The sequence below is a fragment of the Oryzias latipes genome, chromosome 23, assembly GCF_002234675.1.
Source record: "Oryzias latipes chromosome 23, ASM223467v1".
Classification (NCBI taxonomy): Eukaryota; Metazoa; Chordata; class Actinopteri; order Beloniformes; family Adrianichthyidae; genus Oryzias; species Oryzias latipes.
Genome location: NC_019881.2, coordinates 22,361,829 through 22,375,649, shown reverse-complemented (window position 1 = coordinate 22,375,649; position 13,821 = coordinate 22,361,829). Strand labels below are relative to the sequence as shown.

At 41.7% G+C, this 13,821-nt stretch overlaps 1 protein-coding gene and 1 long non-coding RNA gene across 3 annotated transcripts; one reads left to right on the top strand and one right to left on the bottom strand.

Annotated features, from left to right (window-relative positions):
- Positions 1-682: 682 nt before the first annotated feature.
- Positions 683-10,187, bottom strand: v1ar1 (arg8-vasotocin receptor-like). Of its 2 annotated transcripts, NM_001308985.1 has the most exon segments (3): positions 3,373-4,035; positions 7,196-8,186; positions 8,352-8,450. In NM_001308985.1, coding segments are annotated over 2 exon segments (1,248 nt in total). In that variant the 5' UTR covers positions 8,130-8,186; positions 8,352-8,450; the 3' UTR covers positions 3,373-3,721.
- On the top strand, positions 7,656-12,280 carry LOC110017624. Its single transcript, XR_002293079.1, has 2 exons — positions 7,656-7,736; positions 10,187-12,280. It is a non-coding gene; the product is annotated as an uncharacterized LOC110017624 (long non-coding RNA).
- The last annotated feature ends 1,541 nt before the right edge of the window (positions 12,281-13,821 follow it).

The window sequence follows — 13,821 nt, the reverse complement described above, 5'->3', positions numbered from 1 at the left end:
CATTCCTAAAACCCTGAATTATTTGTTTTCATTGTTTGGCATTAACTTAATTCTGCTGCCTCTTCCGGTTCTCTTCCGGTGTTAGCACTTAGTACTTAGTTTTTCCTTTCCTTTGTGTCCACCGCAGCACAGCTCAGGGTTTGGACATGGACGCAGAGGATGTGCAGACACGACACGGTCCAGCAGCAGTACAATATGAGCGGCGGAATTTGGGGGCGTGACCAGAGTTAAAATATTTGAACTTTGGCTAGGTTGCCGCGTTGCATCAACCAATCAGGGTCTCCACTTTGAGCGTGTCACGTATTCAGTGACTCGATCAGTTCCCTTTCGGGTTCAACAGGGTTGCCAAAACCCGTCCCACCTACTGTTGGGCGAAGGCGGGTACACCCTGGACAGTCCGTCTCAGGGCCCATGAGGCTGGAGCGTTCGCCCGCTACGGCGGCCCCCAGGAGGCCGGACAGAGAGCTGCTGCGGCGTAGGGAGGCAGTCTGCTTGGGTCTCCTAAACTTTAGGAGGTTTTTTTTCTTGTTTCCATCGAGACAATAAAAAAAAAAGTCCTCTAATTTCCTTCTTGTTAATATTTTTCCCTCTCGGGTTAATTCCTATTCAAAACTCCATTTGTGGTTGAAATGATCTGGTGTTGCATGTTTACTGCAGACATGAAACAGAAATAAAACTGTGATGATGGAGGAAAAAACTTTATCTCAGTTTGGAGCCAAATCAGACAGAGCGGTACAGGACTGATCACTATACCACGACGTCACCTCGGACATCACGGTATTGACCCCAAATGCAAAAACAAGGCATTATGTACAACATATTCACACATCTTTACATTGGAAACAAAACTTTACAGAATAATATCTTTATAGATTCAACCTGGAAAATGTTTTGGGGGAACAGGAAGAACATTTAGTGGAGGACAACATTTCCAAAGGCAGTGTCACACAGCCACATCTTAAGCTAGTCGCATTTTCCACGTATGAAGGTTCGGTCCATCGTAGTACATGCGTGATACACACATTTATTACATAACTCTTATGCAACTGTCTGATTTTTGCAGATTGATATGCAAATTTGTGTTTTTCCACGACCGTTCCACGTATGTCTAACAGACTTTTCATGTGTGTACCACCGATGTATATCTTTTATATCGTGTATGCGGCGCACAAATCACATTAAAAATGGGGAATTGACACACAAATCACTCATGAATCAAATATAAACAGCGCAATAGTCCTGCATGGTTCATGTTCTACGTTGATTTATGTGTTCTTTGCGTGGTTTATTCGTACTTCTGTGGTTTTAACGTGGTCCATTCATAATACTTTTCTCCCTTTTTACACGTATGTTCACGAATGACCATATTTGAATCGAGGAAAAAGTACACGGCGGATATTTGACACGGCCTTTATGGATAAAGAATAAAGTACCTTGAAAAAAACCCGCCAAAGGTTTATTCTTGTCCACAGCCCCACTAGTGGGAGGATGAAATGTATGATCTAGTTCAAATGCTGATCTAAAGAACATTAAGGAAAATAAGATTTTATGACACATTTATTTACATTTCCTTTATCCCAATACTTTCAATTTATGTACTTTTGACTCTTTATAGTAAATTTCTATTTAAGCTATTTGATTTTTTTGGAAATGTTGCAACCATTTATGTTTGAAATAAAGTTTTTAATTTTTCAAACTTAGCCAGACGACGACGTTTAAGTCAGAACCAAAAAAAAAAGACAAAAAAGTGAAAAGGAGGTTTTTAAAACAGGCAAAACAAGCTGCTTAAAAATAATGTTCAGTTTTCTGAGATAAAGTCATGGAAGTTGGCTGACAATCAATGTTGTTAATGAGTTAGAGAACTAAAATAGATAGGCCCCCACCTTGGGGCTCCTGCAGGTGGAGCCAGGAAAAAACCTCATAGATTTATATCCAGTCTTCAGGTACTTGGCTCCATGGTGAAGCCTCAATAATCCCACCCCAGGAGAGAAACTGGACTTATTCTTTCAGATCTAGGAATAGGTCCTCCCCCAGGAGGAGGAGCTCATGTAAGCAAGAGGTTGACTGATGGTTCAGCGTCTACAATAATGCAGAGTTTGTAGCAGAAGACCGTAATTGTTGCCTCTGTCCCCTGTAGCTGTGAGCCTTCTTCATAAAAAGTAATAGATAGGATCACAGAGAAGAAAAGAAAACAGTTTTCTTCACCGGGAGAAAACTCTTTTACATTAAAATGATCAGATGGAAGGTTTGAAAAGCTGGTAAAAAGGCTACTTGGATGATTTTCTATTGAGGTGTAAGTTCTACTGGGAAGAGGCTCCAATGGAAACCCAGGACATGCTGGAGAGAGATCAAAGATCACAGAGAGATCATGGAAGGATCAAAGATCACAGAGAGATCATATGTCAGTAAGAATTCAAATATCATAGAGAGATCACAGATCAGAGAACAATAATAAATCATAGAAAGATCACAAATCATGGAAGGACCTGGGAAAGATTGTCAATCACAAAGTTATCATTGAAATATCACAGAGATCTAAATTAGTAAGGAGTCATTTTAATTTGACCATCGCGATTTTTTTAAATAAAGAAAAATTAGCGCGTGAATGATTTTCTGTGGATGCTGCACTGCTATGATGTCATCGGTGTGCGACTTTGTAGTTCATACAGAACTAACCCAGAACAAAGCCAAAGCTGTCATTTCTCATGTAAGGGATAAAGCCAGTGGGGTACATGGAGGGTTAATGCATGCTACTGTGGAAGAAGGTTAGAATTCTGTGGTCACCATTTCTTGGATCGCTCAGAAAAGTGTCTCTGTTCACTTAGAGACTTTGGACCTGATGTTTTGTTCTTGTGTGTTTTCTTCTTTTCCATATTGTTTTAGATTGAAAAAAAATCCCCCTTTTTGGGGTAAAATTAAACATTTAAAATCTGTTTTATGAAGAAAACTTCATTAAGCCAAGTTTTTAGTTGTATTTTGTTTGATTTTGATGAAAAATTAGATCACAGAGGGATTATAGATCCTGACAAGACCACAGAAAAATCCTGGATCATAGAGAGTTCAGTGATCAAAGGGATCATAGGTCATTTCTGAGCTGTTATGGGGATGTTCCTCTGAAGAAGAGGTGGTCAGAAAGAAGGAGGGTCAACATCCCTTTGAGAAGATGCCATCCACACAGTTTGAACCTTGATTAGAAGGAGATGGATTCTCTAGAATATTAGAACCAAGGGTGAAGGTTTCCGAGCATGATTGACAGGCTCCAGGCTGGGTCAGCAGGTGGGCGTGTGTCCTTAGTTCTGTTACCAGAGTTTCGTTCTGGCTGCTGAAATCGTCTCTGGACCTCCGCTCATGTTGTGTCATGTGAGATTTTCCACTGCTTTCCTCTGTTAAAGCTTTTAAACTTCTATATGAGAGCACCACAGTAGTAAGGCTGGATTACTGTCTCCTTTAGCTTCAGAGGTTAAAACGTTTATGAGGTACTGTAAAGAAGAGGAAGGCCTGCTGCCGAGCTGTCCAAGCAGCTCCATCATGCCACTAGCTCCAGTTGAAGTCACTACATTTGTTTTGACACCATCTGGCTGCCAAAATCTACAGTCTGGCATGATGAAGAGTTATTAAAACTCTGCATCCTGCAGGCTAAGCCTTTCCACTGGAATGGACCAAAGAAAACAAACTACAGATGAGATCATTCCCTCCATCCTGCTTTCAGTCCTGGAGTTCCTCAGCTTTCTGCTCGTGACAAATCAGTCTGATAGGACGCAGACGGGACCTGTGGGCAGCTTTTACCGGTGAGGTTGAGGTCTCTGAACGGCTCTGAAAGCCGCGGGCCCTGCAGGCGGGACAGCAGCGTGGTCCTGCGGACGCTGCTGTCCGAATCCTGCTGGTGCAGCTGGATCTTCAGGCGGCGACAGCACGGCAGACCGCTGAAGAAGTCCGAGAGCAGGTGTCCGCTGAAGATCATGTAGATCCAGGGGTTGCAGCAGCTGTTGAGGCTGGCCAGCAGAGCAGAGAGCGTCACTGTGGTGTTTTCAGAGTCTGCAGGAAAAACACGGAGATGTTGACCCAATTCAAGTGTTTACTTTTTCCCAAGCGGAGGCCAGACAGAAGCTCGTTTGACAGGTCTAATGAATGTTTGTCCACACCCAGTCTATGGTCCTGGCGCTCAGAGGGAACACATTTCTTCATTTGAACTTTTACCACTTAAGACCCTCTGGTACAACGAGCAGGAGAATCAGAAATGTTTTATAGATGCTCCACAACAAAACACAGAATTTGTAAAATTTGCAGGTTATAAACTGTCCATTTGTGAATTAACGTGGAAAAAATGTGAAAAGTTGTGGTTCTTTACATGAGATTTTGACAGATGTATCACAAATGAACCACGTTAAAATCAAGGAAGTACAGATAAATGCATGCACAGAACGCGTAAACCCACGCTTCATTGAATTTCTTCACATTCAGAGCACTGAGCAGAAATCACATCCCGTCAGCACCACGGTCAGCTCCCGCCGCTGGCCCTCGCCGTGCTTTGTTTTGAATGAATCGGTTAGTTCAAAAGGGGCCCAAGTCCAAAATTTTTTAAAATTTAGATATTCATTGTTCTATGGTCTTCAAAGGAAAAGCTATCTGATTATGTGCAAAAAAAGCCTCAAGTCCGTTGTAATGTATTGACTATGCTTGAGATTTAAAATGCATTAAAGCCAAATTCCTGGACTTGGGCGTCTCTTGCATGGGTTCAGCTTTATCCCATAGATGGCAGCACTAAATATCCAATATGGCAGTGCCCCTGTTTAATTCAAGAAGGGCCCAAGTCCAGAGACTTTAGTTTGCTAGTCCTCTGAAATGATAAAAGTGAGGTGCTTCATATTATAGCATTTGTAAGCTAAGAACTGGTGCTAAATCTTGGTAAAGTATGAATCATTTGGTGTAGCCTCCCTTTAAGCTATGCAAGTAAAATCATTTCCTGGAAAAACAAACCTCATGGACTTGGGCCCCTTTTGAATTAACCGATTCAATTAAACTGGACCAATCGATGCACAAATCACTAAAGAATTACATCTAAACAATTATCATGCAGGGTTTATGTTTTAGGAGGGGATAAAAAAAACATTCAAAACCCTAAAGGTTTCTGCTCTGGTGGTAAACATATGGAAAGTTCTACTAATCTATTTTTAAGAATAAATTTATGACATCTTGGGTTTAGGAAATATTCTAAATCAATCTTCACCTACATTATATCAAAATGCAGGAATAGATGTTCCACTGGAACACTTTCTTGTATTTTTTTTACCAAAAGCAGCATCTCTGGGTTTTTTAAGCAGAAATACCTAATTTGTTTTCATAAAAGTTAAATATTTTGTTAAGTTGAAATCAATGTTTGTGTGAAAATTGTTTTCATAAACAAACAAAATGGATTTGGAATAATAAATATGACAGATTACTGCTGTTTAACGAGTTTACGTTTAGTTAAAATAATTTTATTCTAACTATAATAATCTTGAAAAGAGTTCATAAAAAAATCTGAAAGCTTTTAAAATTAAACAAAATGGTTTGGGGAAATTTGACAAACTGTTCACTTTATATTTTGTTCAATCAGTATGTAATTTAAAATGCATTTGAAAAAATATGTTGATTCCAATGATATTAATCGAACAAATGTTATTTCAAGAAAGTAAAATGTTATTCAATGAAACCAAAACATTGTTTGTTTAAATGCTGAAACATTTAAATTTGAGGGTAAATTTGGATCTTTTCTATATTTCAAATTTGGTGTTTGATATATTTTAAAACTGTCGGCAAATTAGAAAATGAGTTAATTTCTAAAGCAAAAGAGCAAAAGCTGCTTTTTCTTGTGTTTCTTTATTCCAGGTTTTTTTTCTTTAAATGGTACGACTGTTTTTTCCCAATAACACTGATGTTTCTTCCAATTAAAAGACGATCAAAGAATTTAAAAAAGTGTCATATTTAATAATGGACTTCAGCTGTTTTTGTATTGTATATATTTAACTCTTTATCATCTGTAAAGGAAATTTCTAGACGTGAAAATCTCTCAGTCACTGCATCCTACTGAACAAAGGCCTTTTGGTACAGAGGACAGTTGGGGCTTTTCAATGATACCAAATGTGAAGGGGCGGGGCTCTGGGAATTGTAATATTTGGAAGATTTTAAAACATTTCGACTAGACTTTTTGATAGTGAGGGGGATAATTCAGATTTTTTTTCCATGAAACGATCATTTTTCCTTAAAAAAAAGTAAAAACTGATTGTCTGTGTTCTATAGTATTAGCATTTACACTACAATGTATATTTCACTCGACAGGTTCCAGTGACAGATATAGAAACCTCTCCTGTGGACATCCCATAAATGTATGTATTTTTATAATTCAAGGCTTCACACGTGAATCTAATCATAAAACGATTTTCTAGGAAGTCCCAGATTTTTCAATTACTTAAAAGACACGTGGATGGATTTGATTGTCAATCATTTTTGTAAAATACATCCTTTTTATATTTCATCCTTAATTTTAAAACTGTTCGTTGAAGTTTGCACATTTTAAAAGAGATAAAAACAAAGAGTTCCTGGAAAAAAAAGTCAACTGAAAAAAGCAAACAGCACAGATTGGGATCCAGTCTGAGCCTCCGAGTGGACATTCTGAAATATGTTTCATGCATTTTTAATTTGGTTCTAATGAGGCGGATTTGTTTTCACCTGTTTTCCTCAGGAGTTCAATAACATGAAATGTAATCGGAGAAACAGAGTTTCCTCCATCCGTCTCTGTTCCCCTGAAGCTGAATTACTCTGGTCAATAGTCGTAATACGGAGAAGGAGGCTGGAGGGCAAAACTCGACTTCATCAATTCTGAATGGCTTACTCACAAAATACATAAATCAAGACGTAAATGCTAATGTTGCCCAGAAATTCTGTAGGTAAAACAGAGTTTACTTGTCCAGAGAAAGTGACACTTTTCTGCTTCATTTTGGCAGAAATACTTTGCAAGCTAGAGTCCAGTCCAGTTTCCAGACCCCTGAAGGTGATGTTCCACTTAAAACCATCATGGAAATGTTCAGGTCAACACCCCGAAGGTGCAAAAACATTTCAATGCTCGAATAATAATCGTGGACATGATAAAATAAATGGTTTCTGTACTTATTACTTTATATATTGGGGTAAGTTTGTGGAGGAGAGGGTAGCTCACCGTCCCAGGAGAAGGTCTGGTCCCACACGGACCACATCTGCACGGTGAAGAAGGGCGCCCAGCACACCACGAAGGCCAGCACGATCACGAAGGTCATCTTCACCGTGCGTAATTTGGCGCGCGAGATGGTGCTGACGCTGCTGACAGAACTCCGGCTCAGGACGCCGTTCGTGGTGGCGCCCTCAGCTGCGTCCGTGCGCTTCCTCCTGGTTTTGTACTTAATGTTCATCCAGATGGTGCGGCAGATGAATCCATAGCAGAACACCAGGATGGCCACGGGCAGCAGGAAGATTCCAGCTGTGATCCAGGTGATGTAGGCGCGCAGCCCCCACGGCTCCATGAAGTGGCCCCAGCAGTCGTAGACAGCGGAGCCGGGGCGCACCTCGCTGAGGGAGAAGATGAAGTACTGTGGGGTGCTGAGGACCAGGCTGCACGCCCAGGTGGAGCCGATCATGATGTAGGCGCGCTGCGTGGGCTGCTGGAGTGTCTTCAGCGGGTGGCAGATGGCGATGTAGCGGTCCAGAGTCATCATCACCATCATGTAGGTGGATGCGAACATGCCCAGAACCTGCAGGTGCTTCACGATGCGGCACAGAAAATCCGGCCCGTAGAAGCGGAAGGTGATCTCCCAGCAGAGCTGCGGCAGCACCTGGAAGAAGGCCACCACCAGGTCCGCCAGGCTCAGGTGCTTCATGAACAGGTGCATGCGTGACAGTTTCCGCCGGGTCCTGTGCATGGCCAACAGGACGCTCACGTTCCCCACCACCGCCGCCACGAAGGCGAGGCTCAGGACGGTGATCTCGATCTTGGCGACCTCCTCGTTCCGTCCGAACGGGTCGCTATGGTTCTTCTTCACGCCCCCCAGCTGCTGCGTTACGTTCAGGGAACAGTTCTGACCCGTCAAGTTGCAAAGGCTGTCCGACGGGAAGAGCATGGTGCGACTGTGCTCCGGGGGCAAGGAGCTGCCCGCGTGTCTGTGCGTAACGGTCACCAGCTCCAGACTTTGCGCGCACGGAGCTGCCCGCGTGTCTGTGCGTAACGGTCACCAGCTCCAGACTTTGCGCGCACGGAGCTGCCCGCGTGTCTGTGCGTAACGGTGTCCAGCTCCAGACTTTGCGCGCACGGAGCTGCCCGCGTGTCTGTGCGTAACGGTCACCAGCTCCAGGGTCTGCGTGAAATCACCGCAGAAAAAGGGTTCAAATCAGATAAAAAAATGAACTGAACTGAACCCATCGTGGCGTGCAGCTGCGAGTAGTTTTTGTCTGAGCTGCTCTGAAGTCTCTTTTAAAGGCTCGTGAAAAGAGCGCGCGCGCACAACCCCTCCTCCAACTTCATAGGAGAAAACAAGAACTCACCGAGGAGCCACATGGAGGAATTTTTCAAAAAAATTGATAACTTTTAACTTTTACAATCACAAAGGAAGATTCCAGATCAATCCTGGTTTCTGAAAAATCTTAATTTTCTAAATGTCATAATTTATTACCATGAAAATAATTGGATAGCATTTACCGTGTTTACAAGGACAACTTCTTTAACAAAGAGGACATTTTATCTAATCAAACAAAGAAGTTAAATCTGGTATTTATACAGTTTTAGAATAAATCAGCTGCAGTGTTGGAAAAAAACCCACTCCAATCTCCTTTCCTGATGATGGAGGACATATAGAAAGAAAATGATCTTAAAATTGCATTTCTGAGTTTTTATTTGTTCAAATCGTTGTGAATCAGGAGCTGATGAAAAAATGCAGTTCGAAAAAGATTGTATTTGGGACGTGGAAAAAATACGCAGGGCGGAGCCACAAGCTGTTCCACTCCATTCTGATCAGCCACTGCCAGACCAACAGATCCATGAACGTCTTTGTTTTCCTCGTCTGAGCTGGAATCTGGATCTAAATTGTGCGTCTCGATAGCTCTGCTTGTCATTTTTGATGCGCAGCTAATGTTGGGTTAGGGGTGGGAGGGGCTGTAAGCTAGGGGGAGAAAGTGTAAATAAAGGGATGATGTGAAATGAGGACAGGCCTACGCGGGCCTTTTGCTTACTCAGGGTTGTGATTTAAACCGGAAACCCTTTCATGGGATCTGGACTGAACTGGTACTGATTAAGCTTAGCTTGGTTGGGTGTTTCTTCCGTTTTCGGTGTGGTGAGAGAAGCATCGTTCAGAGTTTGAGCTTATTGAGTAAATTGAGTTAATTGGAAAGTCGATTTTGTTCAGGCCGCTGTGAAAGCTCATCTTGAATCTGTTGGATCCGTTTGCTTAGAAGAATCTCTCTTCCATCTATTTGTTTATTCTTCTCCTTCTGTTTGTCTCTGGTTTTAGGAGCTGAAATGAGTTTAAATGTTCAAACATTTTTTAACTTTGATCCCTGTCAGCACAGCAGAGCCTTCTTGAAAACAAGATTCTGTTGGTTCAGAAGCTTTTGTGACTCCCTGGTTTCATATCTTCTAACCTGTTTTAAAGGTTTCTTCTGATACCAAGTGAAGACTCTTCCTCATCATGGTGTGCAGACTTCAGTTTCTGCTCTCACAGCTGTAAATTCAGCCGTTTTAACGATTTATGATCAGATTTCAGAGCCTCCTGCAGAAATGTTTCCACTGCAGCAGACGTGATTGTCCTGCAGGATCTCATTACTTCCTGTCCCAGCATCAGCTTAACTTTAGAAAAGTGTCTTTATTAAGCTTTTTGACCTCTGAAATCCATACGTTAATGGGCTACATCTGACCGGATGGTCCTAATCCTCTGCCGGCTTTGCCCGGACCTGCTTGTGAGGTCACGTGCACGTTTGCAGAGAAGGTAAGCTGAAGCCCAGAGGAGACGTTCGATTCCTCAGCATCTGCTGAGACAAACTTCTGAAAACGTTCACAGACGGACCAACATCCTCTTTTTTGCAAACTATGAACAATTCCTTTCGGTAAATTCCCAGCTGTGAACATGGCAACCAGCAGGTGTTCCAAGGAAGTTCTTGTCTCCTCATCTCTGCCTTCTTTCTCCAGCTTCTCTTGAGGAATTTCCATCCACTTCCAGTCCAGATGGAACAAATCTTCCCTCTGTGATTCCAGGCCTCCACCCCGCTTCCTGTAGTCTGTAAATCTCCCAGTGAAGGCTCCCATGAGGCGTCTTTATCAACCACCCAGACCACCCCAAGCGGCTGCCGGTTCACTACCAGAGTCTGTGAAATTCCCTCCGGAGCAGCGCCAGCGTGCAGATAGCAACTCATTTAGCTGGAAGGCTCTGCAGATGTTTGCAGTAAAGCGTCAGGACAAAGAGGTGGGAAACGCAAAGCAGAGTCGCAGCATCTCCTACATGAAGCCTTCAGCCAGAGCGACCCAACCAAAGCGGCCACAGGCGCCATTCAAAGCCGTTCCTCCCTGGTGGGGCCACCATCACCAACGACAGCAGCAGAAGAACGTTTGACTGTTACGGTCTGTCCCACATGGGACGTGCAGGAGGTTGTTCCACCGTTTTAGAAGTTTAGAATTCAGATGCAGAGAAAACGGTTTGATGGAGGCGGATGAACTGCAGTGACCCTGGAAAGAAGCAGCTCCAAACATTTTGGTTTGATGTAATGGAACCGCGACAGCTTCTCCCCAACAGGAGCAGATTTGTTGCTTTCAACTCCACAAGAACTTCCCTCCAGGTCTGTTCTGGATGACGGACTTCTTGAAGTGGTTTGATGGCAGTTTAGTTGTTTTATTTTTTCAAAGTTTGTGACCAGAGTTGATGTAAGGGATAATTGAGCATTATGCTGCTTATACCACGGTTACTTAAGTGTCAAATAAGATTCCCCGGCTGCAGCAAATTTGATCCAAAATGTAAGGAGGAAAAATGTCTTTTTTCTCCTTTTAGACATGGCAACATTGCTGTAGAATCCAATTAGAAAAACTGCTCTACCTATAAAAGCAGTTCTATATGGCGACATCCGATACATTGGGCCACTTTTTGATTAATCGCTTGGGAAACTGAGAAAAAAAACAACGTATGACAATTGATTATGTTCCTAATATTAATAATAATCATTTTCAGGGTTTTTGTGTTGAATTTATAGAATAAAATATTATTGCTAAAACTCCACAGCTGTTGAAAGATCCGCTGTCCCACAATTTTGAGATGAGCCACAGTTAGGAACTGGATGTTTTGTAATAAAATCAAATTATTTTAAGAGCAACATGTTGGAACATTACAATAACAGTTATTAAATGTGATTTAAAAAAATCGGACAATTGTCTGTTTCCTCACATTTGAAGTACTTTGCCTCTGAAGTAGAAACAGTTGTTCCAAGTATCTGCTGTTCCGGTTACCAACTGGCATTTAGGGAAGCGCAGTAACATTTGTGTGACCAGAACTTCTTTTTGCAGTCTCCACTATGACTGTTTAATGCAGCCAATCAGAATTGAGTATTCCCCGGGGTCATGGTATACCTTCTGATAAATAACTGTGGTGCTTTGTGGCTCAGCCGTTCTTCTATTACTAACAGCTGCTTTGTGTCTTCAACCTCCCATCACCTTTGGGCCTTCCTGTTTGGAGAAGACCCTAACCCACTTAAGCTCCTCCACCTGGAGCTGGGACTGTTTCTGTTTCTGAAAGAAAGCGATCCAGGCTGCTTCATACCCCCAAAGTCAGCTCGTTGACTGTAACCCGACAACATGAAGAGCTCAGAACGACTGTGTAAAGTTCATCCCCTGAGATAAACCACACGTGCACTTTGAGCGCTCGCTGCCTTACAAGGCCAAGCGTTCATATCTTAATGTTCAATCTATATGCACGGAGCAGAGCAGGGCTTTGGGAGCCGCAGAGGCTGACTGTGTTTTTCATGTCGGAGGCAGAGCCAGCAGTGGCTGCAGACCATTACATAATGTTTGGTGGTTAAACAATGGCGGGGCCTGTCAGGGTTATAGATTTATGACGCAGAAACTCTGGAGGCTGACGGGACGCCATCGCCGCAGATAACACGGGCTTGATAAGACTGAGGCGCGGTGGAGGTGTTCGACTGCACTTCTGTTTGCTTTTTTATTCCCAGACCAGCAGTTTTCCCTTCAGCTTGGTCGTCACAAAAAAATATGAAGTTAAAATTAAAGCCGTTTGTGTTTCACCTTTGTTCTGATCATTTTTATGTGTCGACAGGACATTTCTCTGGGTTTGTGTTTGACTTTTGTCTCTTTTCATGTGCTTCTAAAATCCCTTTGTGTTCTCCTAAAACCCTAATGTTCGTCTTCAGATCGATTATGCTCCATTTTCAGGCTTCTTTTGAACATTTGGGTTGATTTGCATATCTGCTGCCTTTTTGTGGCCACTTTGTGTCTTTGTGGTATTTTCCTGGAAGAGTCCGTCAGTTTTGTGTGTTTTGGGTTTACAGCACTCCATTCTTTTTATACTTTTAAGGCAATTATTCTTTGTTCCTGTTGGACTTCATTTTGATCTAAACCTTTTCAGATCCTGCCTTTATTTGTGGAAGAGAAACAGCTGTTTTTATGATTTCTGCATAACTTGGTGCCATGTTGGATTCCTAGAGTACTATTACATCTCTACATTAAAATTACACACCGATCCAAAGCTTTACAGTACATTTAAACCATGTTATTATTTTTAATCTTTGTTTTTAGCACAATTCAGATGCTATTTCTTTTAGTATTTTCTAACATTTTTTACGCTTTTTTATGTAAATCAAGCTGACAGTTTGTACTCATGCAGGATCAGAGAGGAAGAAATTTGAAACATGGCAAAAAAAAAAATCCACAAAATGTGACCGAAAACGAACATCTTGTGAATCACTAAACAAATGCAACAGAAATCACAAATAGACGAGCGTTACAGCAATAAATAATAAAACATATTAAACCTTTTATTAGCTTTGATATTAATTATTTAAATTTTTTTTGCATCTATTTTTTCTCTGTTTTGCCAAAGTAACATTCAGAGTTGAATATTGTGTTTCTATTGGCATTAAGCCCTTCAGGTCTGATTGTGTTTCCAATAATATAAAATAAAATTCTTCATTTCTTTTCCCTTTCACAGTCATGCAAATTTTCTGGAGCAGTCCTGAATTAAATGATACGTAGCAAAGTACTGACGGCGTGTGAAGGGGTTAATGCTGAAATGAGTTTATTTAAATACTTTAAACCTCATCTGTTTTCAGTTTGAGTTTTTAGGTTTTACTTTATTTTTTCCAGCTTTTGTCATAAACCTTTTCAGGAGATCCACAGTTTCTTTTGCAGATGACATTTATGCATCATGAAACATAGAATATCTCCTCAGATTTGTTCAGCATAACAGTTGTTTTAGCCTCAGTCCCAACTGCCCTTGTGGTGAAAAATGGTCAAACCTGTACATACATGCGCATTTTTTCTACGACAGAGGCCCCCCTTAATCCCATGACTGCCCCTCAAAATGTGATGGGCAGCAGAAATCAACAATTTACTATAGGAATAAATTTACAAAAAGAACTCCACAAAAGCAACATAAAATACAAATGAAAGAGAAGGAAAAAACTCCAGCATTTCCAGACGGTCAGTAAAGAGCCAGACTCACACCTTACTGACGACTACAGTGTGGCGTAAGGACGCCGTACGACAGCATCACCAGTACGTCATAGAGGGTTAAATGACATTATCCTTACAAAGACTTCACAATA

Coding starts and splice junctions, on each gene's coding strand:
- v1ar1 (XM_020713990.2), bottom strand. CDS start 8,129: ATGCTCTTCCCGTCGGACAGCCTTTGCAACTTGACGGGTCAGAACTGT. Junction 4,036..7,195: donor CCAGACCTTCTCCTGGGACG/GTGAGCTACCCT, acceptor TTTTTCCTGCAG/ACTCTGAAAACACCACAGTG.